We start from the raw sequence: 15,251 nt of genomic DNA, 5'->3' as shown, positions 1-15,251 counted from the left end.
CTTCTGAAAACGAGAAAATGAGCCCATTACTGGTGACTGATGGACCTCCATGGATTCTGCATAAGTAAACATTGCAAGACTAGTCCTGCTACTATTTGGAGACAGCATCCCAGTGTTCTTCAAAGGAACTGTTTTATTATTCAGCAGTGAAGAGCTAGGCAGACTTGCAGATGATGAGCATACTGGAGTTTTGCTGGACATTGGAAACTGTATTTCAAAGACCAGGCTTTTCTTTCCTTACTTCAGCCTAAATACCTGATCTGAATATTTTCCAGCAATAGCTAGTAGATTTAGCCCATCGCGAGAATCTATAGAAAAGTTTCTCATTATCTGCTTTTCTGAAAAAGAACAAAAAAATGCAAATTCACAAAACTATGGCTTCTGCTACTGTGGCACAAAGTTTAAAGGAACAGTAAATACAAAGGGTCAAATCAACCTCCAAAACATAGCTAAAAGTAGCCCAAAAATGGCAACAAAAGGGAGTGTGTCCATACAGCAGCAGAAAGAATATATGAAACCCTCCTTGGCCTAATCTCTACACACAGAACCTTGCTTTAGCCTGTAGCTCCACATGCATGGGATCCCAGGTTACTTCCATCCTTTTTACGCGCTAATTTCCTACTGTGATCAAGGCCTCTAAGGCAGTCAGCATTACAAACAGCACTGTAAACAGCAAAATTAATTTACTTCTTCAGAGGCCAAGACTAGTTTGTTTAGTATCAAAAAAAAAAAAAAAAAAAGAAAGCCCATTATAGACTGCTCATCTGCAACCTAAATGCATTAACACTGACAAGTCTAACAGATGCTATGAAACAAGATGTGCATTTGGCAGTGGAGTACCTGATAATTGCTATTATGATCCAGCCCAGCTTTCACTGAGCTGCTCCTTGAGGCAGTGGCAGCTTGAGTTTGTTCCAGCCGCGCCTGCAAGTTGTTAAAGCACTCGCAGAACACATCTGTGCTCCCACCAGCGCAGCTAATAGACTTCAGAAGATCATCCTTTCTATCACTTAGATCAGCGTGAAGTTTTTGCAGCTCGACAGAAAGAGTCTAAAGGGTTGAAAGAAAGATAACATGAGTGAAAATGGTCTCTATCCAAGGACTCTTGCCTGTAAAAGGCAGCAGGACTCAAACTGATAATTTTTGTTAAAAGCTATAGGCCCAAATCTGTGCAACACCAGATAGTTTGGTGGAGTTATTCCTGACTAATATCAGCAAAACAGAGAGGAACTATCAGGCCATATGTATTCTGTTGTAACAGAAATCCGCTGGGGTTTCTCCTTCCCTGGATGCTTTAGGACAGTTACCTCAAAAAGAGCTTGCTGCACAGCTGCCTCTTCGGTGGAGAGGACTGAGGTGTTTAACATCTCCTCCATGTTATTCAAACATCGGCTGATTGCCAAAAGCAGCTCAAACAATTTTCTGTCCAAATTGGAAGAGACTTCCTCTGCCACATTATCCTGGATAAAGGCAAATCAGAATTTTTCAATACTTTCACCCAAGGCATGGCTAAGATCTATTCACTTGTATAAGGTTAGAGGTTCAGTCAGCTAATAACTAAATCGAATTAATGCAATACTGAGGGACAGACTCCATGAGACATTTATATGCGTATAATATTCAGAGCTGTCAGGGCCAAAGCTGAGAAAATGACCTTTTATGTATTGGGAGTGGCTGTGGTCTTAAAAGTCTTTAATCTCAGGAATGGGCACAATACAATTTGTCTTGTCAGCTCCAATACTGCAGATTTACTGAAATTATTCACAGGCTCCTTGCTTTATGCAGTTTGAGAAGTTTTATCCACACTAGCAAATCTTTGGATTCAGGTAGCAGAAGTATCGTAGCTGAAACTTGAAATGTTTCCTCTCAAAATCCTAAGGTGATTTCTACATTATCGTCCATACCTGATGCAAAGCTACACTCTAGCGAATGCCATTTGCAACAATATGATTATTGGCTATGTTTCCTAGCAGCCAAACAGTGACTTGTGTCTAGAATCCCTGGTATTTTTTTGCAATGCTAGGACATGCCATTTTTACCTGTGCATGAACCACATTTGCTTCTTGGCTTAGGTCTCCCAGCTGAACAGTGAAAGTTTTCAGTTCTTCCACAGTTGGGGTTCCTGCACTAGCAAACGTGCCTCGGGGCAGCATGTTCATCTTTGTTGTAATCTAACATTTGGAAAAAGAACATTCAAATTAGGCGAACAGCTCAAATGAAGACAGGGCTACGAGCAACCAGATAACATTCCTATCAAAAAGCATTAAAATGAAAGTTTCAAGATATTAATGTAAAGGACCTGGATAGCAGGGTTCCCCTTTTACTGGCAAAAATTCATTGGGTAGGCTATGCCCTGATTGGAGATTGACTGAAAAAGGAGCCTCTGATTCCCAGCTTTAAGGGCCACAAGTTGTAGTTTGTGTTAAGGCAGCCCTGCTGCCCACTGCAGTGTAAGTCCTGCCTGAAAAAGAAGAGCTGACATTCGTCCTGCTCTAGGTGAACATGCTCTGGCAGGGGGATTTGGACTAGATGATCTCCAGAGGTCCCTTCCAACCCCTATCAGTCTGTGATTCTGGGATCTCTTTACATGACCAATATTGTTCCATGTAACACATTAATTTCAGAGAACAGGGAATCTAGTCATTCTAATCGAACGTGAACAAAACCACTAATAACAGAAATTACAGTTTTGTCCAAGCAGTAAAATTCTGCAGTCTGTTCAGAATAAATACATAGCGTGGTCTTGTTGCGGTCCAAACTCTGTTTTTATATGCGAGAAAAGAGAGAACGCAATGGTGAATGGCAGAACAAAATTTAAGCCAGAGATTTGTTTTGATGAAAATGTTTTTTCAAGAATCTCAAGAATTGAAAATTGCAAGAATTGAGACTCACATCACATCCATGAAAATCAGCTGGGAGCTTGTTGGCTAACTAACTTAGTTCTCTTGAAAGAATTAAGCAGATAACATCTGGTCTGAATGTTAGCTACAAGGATACCTATGTGCTACCTATGTGCTCTCACAGTGTTCTTAGTAGCCACTACTTCAGAGACATTATTTACTTCAAAGTAAAATTAAAAGACAATCATGAAAACAGGATGCAGAAAAAATTTCCTCTGGAGAGCGCCTGCACAGACTTCAGTTATCTGATGAAGAGACATGATATGATGCAGGAAGATACACTAATTGCTATATTTACCACAACCAACTGCCTGCAGAAAAAGTGTTTTTCTGAACTTAAACAGACCTGAGGTTCCACAAGCTGGCAGAGAGGAGACTTCATCTTTGATGACAGCTCTTCTTGTAAATATTGCCATTTATTACCCGTTTGGTCCTTTGGAGTTAAGGTGGGATCAGCCTGCTTGCTCTTTGGATCAGATTCTCCATTGCTGTATTGAGAAAACATTGTTACAATGGCAAATACTGAAGCAGAATAAGCAAAATTAGATTTGTAAGACTTCTTGTATAAGATTAGTTTCTATTGCCTCAAAACTAGAGTGAAACCAAGTGTATGGATGATCTTTAATCCAAGCTTGGATACATTTCTTTGGGCTTTTCCGTTCCTGTGAAAGGCGCCTGCTGGCAACTTCCACCTCTGAAATGACAATATGGGGAGCATAGTCCTGCAGTATGTCTTGGTTCCATGCTGGAAGGTGCACGATCCCAATATCCTCTTTTCAAAGATGCTGCCTTTAAACCTAGCTAGGTGCCTCTGTGCATTTGTACAGTAAAGGCTGCGAACAGAGATACCCAGCTTCCCTCTGGATGGGCCTGCTTTAGTTTATAGCAGGTGTCAGTCCTGCCTGGTATCAAGACTGACTCTTAAAAACTGGAGTCAGGCCACTATCAAAGAGGCTGTCTCATAAACAGGACTCCATTTCTCCAGACTGTTGATGGCAGAAATCTCCCAGCTTCTGCAATTTTTCTTCTAAAGGCAGACATCCCTGCACAGAACCCGTGGTGTCACTGCAAGGTTTCAGCAGATTTAGGCAATTTTACATCACTGAATTTGGTAATTGATTTTGTTATTTTGTACCTTGATTCTAATTTCTGAGTCACGCTGTCCTCAAACTGTGGCTGCATTTTTTCCACGCACGACTCAATGAAGTCAATGAGGCTTTTCTGCTCAGCTGCTTTTGCTTTCAGATCCTGTGCACAGAGAACAGAGTGAACAGTAAAATCAGTTGTGTGCACTGTATTAATCTGAAATAATGAATGTGCTTTTCCAATCACATTTTACATTAATTCATTTAGCAAAGAAAGTAAGAATACAACTGTCACCATGAGATGCAGTTTATGTGCAAACATGAGTTTACCAAACAGTTTTCTGAAAATGTGTATTTTTATGGAATGTATTTCTGCCTGAGCTAAAGTTTGAAAAGCAAAAACAATTAGTGAGAAACAACTCATGCATATGTGGAAATTTAAAGGCCATTGACTGTCATCCTTATACAGAGAAAAAGGCATGGGAAAATGGGGATTTGCTCAAATATGAGGTCAAGTTCCATTAGTTAAAAGGAGAGTATTGAGCAAAAAGTGAGCAATTTTAGCAGGCTCAATCACTTTCTCCAACTCTTTTCTAATAGCATGAAAAGAGCAAAAGCTAATTTTGAGATAGCAAAACAGAAGTAGTTTACAGAGCACAGAACATCACAGGATATTTTTATTGTGTTAACAACCTTAAAGTCATTGTGAGTTAGCCCATGGGAAAACGTTCACAAAGCTTTACCTTCAAATTTATTTTCAAAAGCAATGTCAATATATAGATTCAGATTTCATAATACAACAATGCTTCAAAGATAGGAGATTGGAGGGATGGGTGCTGCCATCCGAATCATTATGATACAAGGCAAGTGTCAGGGTACCACCCAGCTTCGTAGTATTCTAAACCTTTCGGACACAGGATTTTAGGAGTGAGCCCTTTCTCCATCCTGACAAACTCCCCTAATCCTAGAGAAGAGAGGTGGCCGAAACCTACCCCTCACAGACTTGATCCCACAGTGGAAACTGCAGCAGGTAATAAATGCAGCTGTCTCCCACACCCACAGGGAATGTGGAGCAGCCTGGCTCCCGGATGGTAGGAGAATTACCTGTGGGTGCTGGAAACCGTTGTGCCAAATGAGCGGCTGTTCAGCAAGGGCAAGCTGAGGCATGCTGGAGCCATCTGAGTGTAGGATCTCAAGGGGCTCTGGGTCAATTTTTTCCCTGTTGTGAATCTGTAAAAAGAGAGACCCATTGTGGAAAGGCTTCCAGACGTGACAAGAGGGCAGAACCTGCAGGTGCAGTGTGGGGAAATGGCGAAAGCGGAGCGCTCTCGGACTTACCACACATAGAATCAGCAGTGCATAAACACAATTGCTGTTCTTGCAAAGATTTCTGTCAAGTTCCATTTACTGAAAGTTTGATCCATTCTAACCTGCTGCTGAAGCCCTCACATTTCTCTCCCTGACAGTTACAAGGCTTGTTTTGCTTTTCCTGTTAGCAGATTAATTTATACTAACCTTCCATTCTTATTGTCTGACCAAATTATAGGGATGTGCAATTTATGATTATAAGTTTGCTTATGCACCTGGATTTTCTATCTGTCTGTGCTCACAGAGATATTTTAGCAGGAGGCTCTACCAGTGTTAATTTTCTCCTGGGCCATGCAAGCTCCCTTTCAGACTGTGCTCCTCCAGCACCAGAGAGACTGTGGCTGCTTTTACACAAACACATCAGGTGTGCTTCTCTGCCCCTTGCACAACAGAGCGGGAATTAGCTCTCAAGCTGGGAGTTACTGTCTCACCCATTGGGAAACTCAGCAAAGACTGTGCAGCTGTGGCACGGGAGAGCTGTCAGAGTCACTGCCCTTGCCATTTATGCATTCGTCAAATAGAAAGTTACCGCTTAAAGGCCTCTCTACTGATACTGTCACAGACAAACATGATGGCATTTTAAAGGCATTTAAAAAAAACCCCAATACCACTTTTTATCCTTTTCCTGTATTCCTTGCAAAATCTTGACCTCTGTCACTGAGCACTTAAAGCAGAAAAGATGTTGTTCAGGGACTTATTAAAAACCCACCGCTTGCTGCAAACTACAAGTAATTATGCAGCACTGTGAAGTAGAATAATAGCAAACCTGACATTTCTGATTGACTTTTTTCACTTCCTTGCTTCACATGGTGAGCTGGAACTGCTCTGCAACTACAGCACGTTAAAGCACTGTGACTCTTGCTCTGCATAGCATTCATGTGCTTTACCTGCTCTTCACTGTATCTGTCTTGAAGCATTGCCTGGAGTTTTTCTAAATCGCACTTCACTTCCTTCAGCTTCAAGGAAAGCGCCTCTGTCTCTTGTTGGTACTGTGCACTACCTCCACAATCTTTCCATAAAGAAAGGACATTTTGTTCAATCTCTGATAACTTCACCTAAAAGGGACAGCAGTCAATTATTCATTCTTAGAAGTACAACACTCCTTTCCTGTTAACATTCTGAAGTCAATGCTCACACTTCCCTTGTCTGAAAAGAACAGAAACACACAGACAAAAAGAGAAATAGCTGCAAATGCCCTACATTTTCTCCAATATAATCTCTTTTTATTCTGAACAATTAAATAAATCTGTTTCAAACAACAGCCTCTGCAGGAAGTTATATTAACTCAGATATGGAGTAATAAAAAAGGAGAGCAGAAATGACAGACTCCCTTTGGATGCAACCAAGAAGGCAACACACCCCAACGGGGGAGGAGGCGGCAGCGCACAGATTGCTTGCATCATGCTTTGGGAGGAATGATGTTGAATTACCAAAACATAGTAATGTTAATGTTACCATGTATCAGCCAGGCCATTGTAAACTGTTGGGGTCTGTTTTTTCATTCAAGCTGCTGTGAATCAAAGTGCATCTCTGCGTTACTTTAAACTCATGTTTTTAAGGTGATCCGGAGTCAGGTACCATGGCTCAACTGCAATACATTAACTGCTTTACATCATATGTCCATATCTAGAGACTGCTTCTGCTTAGTGCTATGTGTATTTTTATGTGTAGATCTTTACTAGAGTAAAGGGAGGTTTTTCTAACCTCCCTCCCACCCCCCTGCCAAGTTTACATCCTAACATTGAGACAAACTGTTAAAAGCCAACAGGAATTCAGCAGCACTTACAGTTGCCTGAAGCCTGCTTGTTTTTACTAGTTGGAACTGCCCTGTTGAAGCCTATGCTGACACAAACCCTGAATGGGATCCAGACACAGCCAGCTACTTAGGTGCCTTCAGAATCCTAATTTCCACAGTTCAGCACCCTAGCACTTGGCCGAATCACAGCCTAAACCCAGAGGCACTTCTTGGCATGCATTTCAGTTCCTATTAAAAAAATCCCACCCAACAACAACAAAACAGCTGGAAATATTTCCTACTAATTTAAAATGGGGACATTTTGGTATTGGCTCTTTTATGGTGAGTGAACTTTGTTCCTTTAGGTAGACTCAGTGCTTGAAGCAAACAGGTACACCAGACTGGCACCACAGGGAACTTCAAAAGTGGCATGCCAGCACATTTTCTTCTAATCCGCACACCAGAGAAAAAAAGCTGCATGCCAGGACTCCCACCGACCCCAGCCCACCACGCCAGTCCTGTTTTCCTCCACTCATTTTCACCAATGGGTACCACCCGCTCCTCTCCTTCTCCTGCCATCCGGGGCAAGAGGCTGCCCTAGAAGTACGGCAGAAGGTCGAAATACCGCCACTACTCACAGAGGGCAGGGAAAAAGGCCCTGTCTTTCTACCTATGCTGGCAGCTTTTTGCAAAAAGTGCAAAAGAAGAATTTACTAATTTGGAAGCTATCTTATACCAGTCTTTTAAATCACTCCGACAAAAATAGATAGTGAAAATGTGAAAAGAAAAAAAATATTCCTTTTTTTCTAGCCGATTTATCATGATGAGACCAACAAAGAATTGCCTTTTCATAGAGGATTCAAACTGTATTGAGCCACGTTTCTGAAAATAATCCAAAGAAAAACAAAGCTTTAAAAATACTCAAGAGTTCTACCTAAATCCCCCAGATGGATAAAGATTCCAATTCTAAAAATAGGTATTTTAACTAAGCCCTTGGAAAGCTGCACCTGAAACTGAAGCCAAGCGGTTACCTGTTTTCTGCACAATAAGTGGGGAGAGAAGCAGTAAACCCAGCTTTTCTGCAGACACACCCCCCAGGGAAGGGCGACTTGTCTGGATGGCAGCAGCACACTGACCACTCTGTCTTACCTCGTAATCAGCCAGCTGCTGTTCCACCATCTGCTGCATTTTGGGGGTCTGGGGGTCTGACCCCAAGGACACTTTAGTTTTGTCTAGGCATTGTTCCAGCTCAGCAACCTGGGCCTGGCACACCTGGAGGATCGTTTCTGGCTCAGGCCTGCCACCATCCACCACTTCAGGAGGCAGCGTGTCACTCTGAAGCAAAACACATGAAAGAAACACAGTTATCTATCTGGTTTTTTCTTTCTTTCCCCTCCCCTTACCAGTGGGAAATGTTTAACTTTCACACTCACAGGGCTCCGAAAAAACTTTGCCACCGTGTTCCCAGATTAAAAAGGAGAAAAAAAAAAAAAAAAAAAAAAAGGAAAAGAGAAAAAAGAAAGAGAAACTCAGCAGCCAGGTGATCCCAGATCTAGTGTAACAGGTTTCCAGCAGCGATTTGCATTTGTACAGGTATACCTGAGTGCACAGGAAGTGGGATGACTCACCATTAACCAGTTCTCCCCTGAGGAGAGTTGTTTTTCTGTGGGAGTTAGATGTAAAAGCAACGCAGTTTAAAGCTGCAAAGCAAGCTCTTGGGCAATGCTTATAAGCTACTTGCATGTTCGGTTCCAATAGTCAAATATGCTTTATTTGGGCTCTAGGTCACACAGAAAAGAATGGTGTATTTTTAAGTATGTCTTGTGCAATTCTTTCTACTTATTTGCTCTCCTTTAAGAAGCAATATTGCACACTTCCGTAATAAGGAAAAGTCTAAAGTGCTTGGAGATATCAGCAGTTGTTTGGAAGGCTGTACAAGATAGGTATATACCTCCAAGACATGCAAACACTGGTACTTAGTAAGTAAACCAAGCACAACATCACAAGAACAAAACTACCTGTACACTCCCACAGCTCTAGAGCATACATTCGGGCAACCAAGATGGTCAGTGGTAGTGCACAAGCTCTGTGTTAAAATGAGATTTGGCAGAAAATCAGAGTGAAAATGCATTGTTTCAGCTACCAATGTCTTACTTTAATCATTACTGTTCTTATTTGTCTCTAAGATAGTTTGGGACAGTGTCATTAAACACAGAAAGTAAATCTGAGTATACAGATCCCAGAACAGTCTAAATATGTCTACTGAGGTATACATGACTGAAGAAATAAAAAAGTACCAGTTTACCTCAAGTTCCACCCGAAATTTCTAGCTCTAGTTCTGTTTTAGTTCATTCGGTTAAATAACAACACATTACGCGTGTATAATACTGTGCATGACAACCTTCCGTCACACACGTATGCGTATGTAAGCATTTAGTTCACACTTACGGCATGCCCTGCCACTCCCCAGCCAGACATTGTTACTGCAGTAAACTTTATCCCCTTCCTCTACAGAAATAGAAACTCAGATATATAGTCAAATGAGTTGAATAAAACAAACCAGTATCGTTTGTGCAGGCGTTCATGCACCCGTCACGTGTTTGTGTGCCGAGACCATGGAGGTGTCACCAGGACGACAGTTACAGTATGACAACTAAGATACAGTATAATCATAGAATGGCTTGGGTTGGAAGGGACCGTTAAAGGAGCAGGGACATCTTTCATTAAATCAGGTTGCTCAGAGCCCCGTCCAAACTGACCTGAATGTTTCCAGGGACGGGGCACCTACCACCTCTCTGGGCAACCTCTGCCAGTGTTTCACTACCCTCAGAGTAAAAAATTCTTTCCTTATATCCAGTTTAAATCTGCCCTCATTTAGTTTAAAACCACTACCCCTTGCCCTATCACAATAGGCCCTGCTAAGAAGTCTGTCCCTATCTTTCTTATAAACCCCCATTTAAGCATCAAAAGGCCACAATAAGGTTTTTAATAAGGGAGGGGGTCCTACTGACTAACTCCTGGAAGAGCTGGAGGTTTCCTTTCCTAAAATTCAGGGTCCTGACTTTACTCTTTGCCTGACCCATATCCTTCAGGACTGCAAACTCCACCAGTGTGTGATCTCTGCAGCCCACGCTACCTCCGATCTTGATACCACCAATTAGCTCACTTGCATTGGTGACCAACAGGTCCAGTAATGCATCTCCTCTCGGGGGACTGTCTATTACTTTCTTAAGAAGTTATCCTCTATGCAATCCGGGAGTCCCCTGGATTGCCTACAGCTCGCACGCTACTTTTCCAGCAGATGTCAGAATGGTTGAAGTTCCTCAACAGGACGAGAGCCTGCAAGCGCATTGCCTTCTGTAGCTGGATTAAGCAGCCTTTGTCAATAGGCTCTCCTATTGGGCAGCCTGTATAGACACCAACCACAAGGTGCCCTTTGTTGCCTCAGTCTCTAATTCTGAACCATATGTGGCTATTCTTCAGAGACAGCTTTTCACAGTATATCCATTTCTTTATGTAGAGGGCAACCCCCCTACCTGTCCTGTCTTGTCTGTTCCTTCTGAACAGCCTGTAGCATTGGTAGCTGCATTGCAGTCATGAGATTCATCCCATCAAGTTCCAGTAATGGCAACTAGGCTGTAGTTTTCTAGTAGCATGGTGGCTTGCAAATCCTCCTGTTTGTCGCCCATGCTGCGTCCACTGGTGTAAAGGCACTCCAGCTGGGTTGTTGGCCATGTCACTTTCTTAGAGGAATGCCCCTTAATTCCTTTGAGGTATTTCCACGGTGTTTCCCTGTTGACTCCTATTACTTCAGGACTCCCTGGCTCATCTACATGAGACTTCAAGTGTGCGCCAGTGTACATAGCATGTCTCAGCAACAGGCTGAGGGCCCTTGCTAGCACCCTCTAGGAGGTGCACCTTAGCATTTCATCCCACAGCTTGTCACGGGCAAGTCTGCCAAGTTTAGTTTAAGCCTAGTTTAAAGCTCTGTCAATCAGCCCCACTAGGTCAAGAGCAAAGACCCTCTTCCCCGTTTGAGAAAGGTGAATCTCATCCCACGCCAATGTAAGAAACGACTAGTAATTTCCCCTAAACAAAGCAGCTTGAATGTCTCAAACACTCACAAGTACCAGGCCTTCTGCTAAAGGAACCGATAAGGCTAACACCTGCTTATCTCTTGTGTGATTCATGAGAGAGAGAAGAAAAACTCTTGGCACCCAGAGGATGAGTCTTACAGAAACAGAATAGCCCTGCTTCTTCTCTCATGAAGGATGAGCTGTTTCTTCGGAAAGATGCTATGCCCGATGCTATGCCCGGTGGTGATCTTTGCCTCATTATCCACGAAATTCATATTAAAGTTGACACCGCTGCATATGCTAATGAAGATTATTGAAATCATGCTAAACATATATGACTATAGCTCTCATCTTCCCACCCAAATCATCCTACACGTCACCTGGCGGGGGGAGAAACCTGAGACAAAACTGCCCCTACGAGTGGGCAAACGTAAAAACGGGAAGACTTTCCCTGGAGAGGATTTTTGCTGAGAAGATTTTTCCCTGAAGAGACCCTGAAGAGATTCTTCCCTGGGGACACACAGAACAGCGCTCTTACGGCAACAACCCCTGTCAGCTGGACCGACGCTGGAACCGGGACCAGTGATCTCTTTATTGATCTCTCTCGATCTCTTCTTCTGTATCCCTTTGTTTCTTTCCTTTTCCTTTTCTCTTTTCTTTCAAAAAAGTAACACAAGACATACCGTGCCACTCGTCATAATTCATTGTATATCTGTTATTAAGTACCGCTTGCCATAATTTGTTGTATACCTGTTGCTAAGCAATGCAACGCATACCTTACTGCTTGCCACAATTTGCTATATACCTAACCAATTACCACAGACCTAGTTAAGACCTGGTTACTAATCTAATAAATGTTTGTATACAGACCTTGAGATTTGTCTCACCTTAATCCATGCTGCTAGGGATTTGCAAATCCCCCCTCTTTTCTGAGTGGGATGTGACAGCCAACAAGCCTGGTGCCGTGTAGGCTATCCCATTATCGAAAAACCCAAAATTGTGGTGGTGACACCAGCCACACAGCCATGTATTTATAGACTAGGTCCCTCTTTTTCTTCCAGTGTTGCTGCTCACAACTGGAAGGATAGAGGAAAAAATTACCTGTGGTCCAGATTCCCTTACCAATCATTCCAAGGTCTTGAAGTCTCTTTTGATTGCCCTTGGACTATGCGTTGCAGCTTCATTGCCACACGCAGAGAAGAGCAATAATGGGTAATAGTCCCAGGGCTGTACCAGGCTAGGAAGTTTCCTAGTGATGTCCTTAACCCAGGCCCCAGGGAAGCAGCAGACTTCCCTAAGAGGAGGGTCGGTCTGGCATATTGGACCCTCTGTTCCCCTCAGAAGGGAGTCACCTACAACTATAACCTGTCTTCTCTTCCTCATCCAGTAATTCAAATGTTTCTCGGAAACCTAAATTGTGGTTTAGGCTGCTATAACTGAATTTGGAAGCAGGTGTGTTTGCATGGGAAGGACAACATGCCAGAGGGAGGAAATGGTGTCGTTTAGCAATCACTAAGATAGTAGGAATTATTTAATTTTAGCCTGCAGTTAAGGTCTAAATGCAGAACATAATCGACTCATAAATCTCTACACATGCGCACACGTCTAGGGAAAACAAATAGATTTACCATTTATAAAAATAAATGTCTCCCGTCTGCTACAGGGAGTTGTGTAGGGTATGGAAATGTCACAGTGTAGCAAAACACTAAAGTGGAAAAGATGTTGCAAGCAAAAAAGCTGTCTGGTATGGTTTGAGAAAGGAGGCCTTCTTTAAAAAACTTGTCTGCTTGAGCAGAGAAGGAGCCTGACTCACAGACTGACAGCACTCTCTCCACAGACCCCAAAGCCGCTGTGTCCAGCTCAAGACACCACTCCACTGAACTTCTGTATCACTGGGTCCCACAGGCTGTGGGTGCCCCTGAAGGCAAGAGGCTGACAAAACACAGTGGTGGCACACGAAGGTGCTAGGAGGGCGCGTGCTGTCTTCTAAGTCTCCTGGAAACCCAAAACATTCAGCTGGAGGTTGTCTCTTGAACACAGGTGTCTAAAATCCCGTTATCCTCAATGGAGAATTACTCAGTGCAGCCAGGGGTTCATCTCAGCCTAACACAGACAAGTAGCGCGAGCTCAGCTGAACTGCTCGCTGTGTCTGTGTGCTGCAGTGACATCTCCTGTGGCTGCAAAGGGAGCTTAGGTATGTCCTGCCCACGCAGAGACCAACAGCATCCCAGTGTAGTAGAGAGAAAAAACACAGGGAGATCACACATACAATGACATCATATATAATATGGTCACATGAGGGTATTTCTTTAATACCAATACAGAATATATTGTGCTGCTGGCTGGGTTTTAAGTTTTCTGTGTTTTTTTAACTATAAATTAAAGGTTAAGCATAATGGAAGGAGTCAGGGGGAATGGGAGACAAAGTGACCTGGGGACCTGCTCCCGCCCCTGGCAATGATGGATTCTGTCATCTTCCACGCTCTAAACACAGGGAGAACTGAGGCTGCTCTGCCACCAGTCTGCTGCTCTCAGTGTTCCTGGAGCGTTCGTGTCTGTCTCCATACGCTCTTTTGTATATAACCTCTAGGCTGCTGCCCACTCCTCCCTTAGCCTGTGCATACCTTCCACAAAGCAGCAACATATAGGAGTGTCAATCTCCTTAATTTCTCCTTTAACTGCCACTTAAAAATCCCACAGTTAATGTATATTTACATCACTTGAACCCCTCCATTCATGCCTATATGAATGCCAGCATCTTACTTCCTGAAAGTACTTGTGTTTGTTCCCTAGTAAAGTGCATTTTCAACGAGCGAGTCAAGATGTATTTATTATCACCCAAAGCAGCAATATGAAGAGGCCCACAAAGGCCTGTAGGTATCCTACCGTATCATAAATACTGCAACAAACTCCTGTAGCATAACCGTAACGAAACAGAGCCTCTGCCCACTAGGGAGGTTACACAACAAGCTCAGGTCACCTTGTTCAGCCTACTTCAGGCCTTCAAACTCACCATAGCTTGACTGCCATCACCTGTGCCAGGGCCTTCAGTGCTCTGCAAAGTTTGCATAGATGTGTCCTCACCACTCTTCCTGTGTGACTGCATTGTCTCATCAGCATCCTGTAAAGAGAGAGGCAACAGCGGAAATATTTGTATCATTATTGCCTTGTTGTGCTAGAGAAGCCTCGAAGGGCAGCAGCCACTCGACCTATAGCGGTCCTGGCCTAAGAGTATTTACTGAGAGAAGTTCTCTTATGCCTGTAACTTTGATATACAGAAACTAACAATTGCAGCTATCACAGCATTATTGAGACACCATGAAGAACAGAATGCCTCCAAAATTGTAGCCAGTTGGGTGTCTTAGATGCTGATCTTCTCATGTACAAAGAGAACCTCTCCAACAAATCATCCCCCAACAAAATGCACACTTTACAGCCTTTTCTAGGAATTAGTGAAACAAATGAGAATCCTATAATCATAAAATAGGTTGGGTTGGAAGGGACCTTTAAAGGTCATCTAGGCCAACCCCCCTGCAATGAGCAGGGACATCTTCAACTGGATTGCGTTGCGCAGAGCCCCGTCCAACCTGACCTTGAATGGTTACAGAGATGAGGCTGCTTTACTGCTTCCAAACATGCATTTCTATCTTTGGGTTTTTTTCAGGGTAGAAGAAATTAATATAGAATCATAGAATTATTTAGGTTGAAAAAGACCTTTAAGGTCACCGAGTCCAACCAATACGCGCAACAGGAAAAGAGATTTTAAATGGCAAAATCCAGTGTGATGTGGAAGATGGAGGATCTGAATAAGGCCATCATGTCCAGTGTTTCTCTAGTTCTCTTGCTTTGCAGACTTCAGCAATACCTAGGACTTGTGCAGATCTTTTCCACAAAGACGAGTTCCCAACCCCGTGGAGATAAACTTGAGTGCATTACCTGAATGATGCCATCCGACAAGGTACCAGAAGACCAGGAGGTTGCACTGTCTTCCTTGTGCCTTTCATCATCTCTTTCTGAAGGCCAAAAGCTCACATCTTTCTCTGTTGCTGTACTTCCCTTTGAAAGCAGTAACAGCTCAGCATTAGCT

The 15,251-nt window shown here is 43.0% G+C and overlaps 1 protein-coding gene across 10 annotated transcripts in view; it reads right to left on the bottom strand.

The window, feature by feature from the left end:
- SYNE2 (spectrin repeat containing nuclear envelope protein 2) overlaps positions 1-15,251 on the bottom strand; it is a 196,357-nt gene that overhangs the window by 67,274 nt on the left and 113,832 nt on the right. For 9 of the 10 annotated variants that reach the window (XM_074583746.1, XM_074583755.1, XM_074583750.1 and 6 more), the window contains exons 66-75: positions 15,101-15,220; positions 14,178-14,285; positions 8,238-8,423; positions 6,241-6,408; positions 5,090-5,215; positions 4,036-4,148; positions 3,247-3,388; positions 2,040-2,171; positions 1,308-1,460; positions 841-1,050 (exon numbers count right to left, since the gene is read on the bottom strand). In XM_074583746.1, the coding sequence (XP_074439847.1) occupies positions 841-1,050; positions 1,308-1,460; positions 2,040-2,171; positions 3,247-3,388; positions 4,036-4,148; positions 5,090-5,215; positions 6,241-6,408; positions 8,238-8,423; positions 14,178-14,285; positions 15,101-15,220 (1,458 nt within the window). The remainder of the gene's footprint in view (positions 1-840; positions 1,051-1,307; positions 1,461-2,039; positions 2,172-3,246; positions 3,389-4,035; positions 4,149-5,089; positions 5,216-6,240; positions 6,409-8,237; positions 8,424-14,177; positions 14,286-15,100; positions 15,221-15,251) is intronic. The other variant, XM_074583756.1, reaches the window with a different exon arrangement.

Source organism: Larus michahellis, chromosome 4, assembly GCF_964199755.1.
Source record: "Larus michahellis chromosome 4, bLarMic1.1, whole genome shotgun sequence".
In the NCBI taxonomy this organism is placed as follows: Eukaryota; Metazoa; Chordata; class Aves; order Charadriiformes; family Laridae; genus Larus; species Larus michahellis.
Note: the sequence above shows the minus strand (reverse complement) of the source record. Positions and strands in the feature narration are given on the sequence as shown.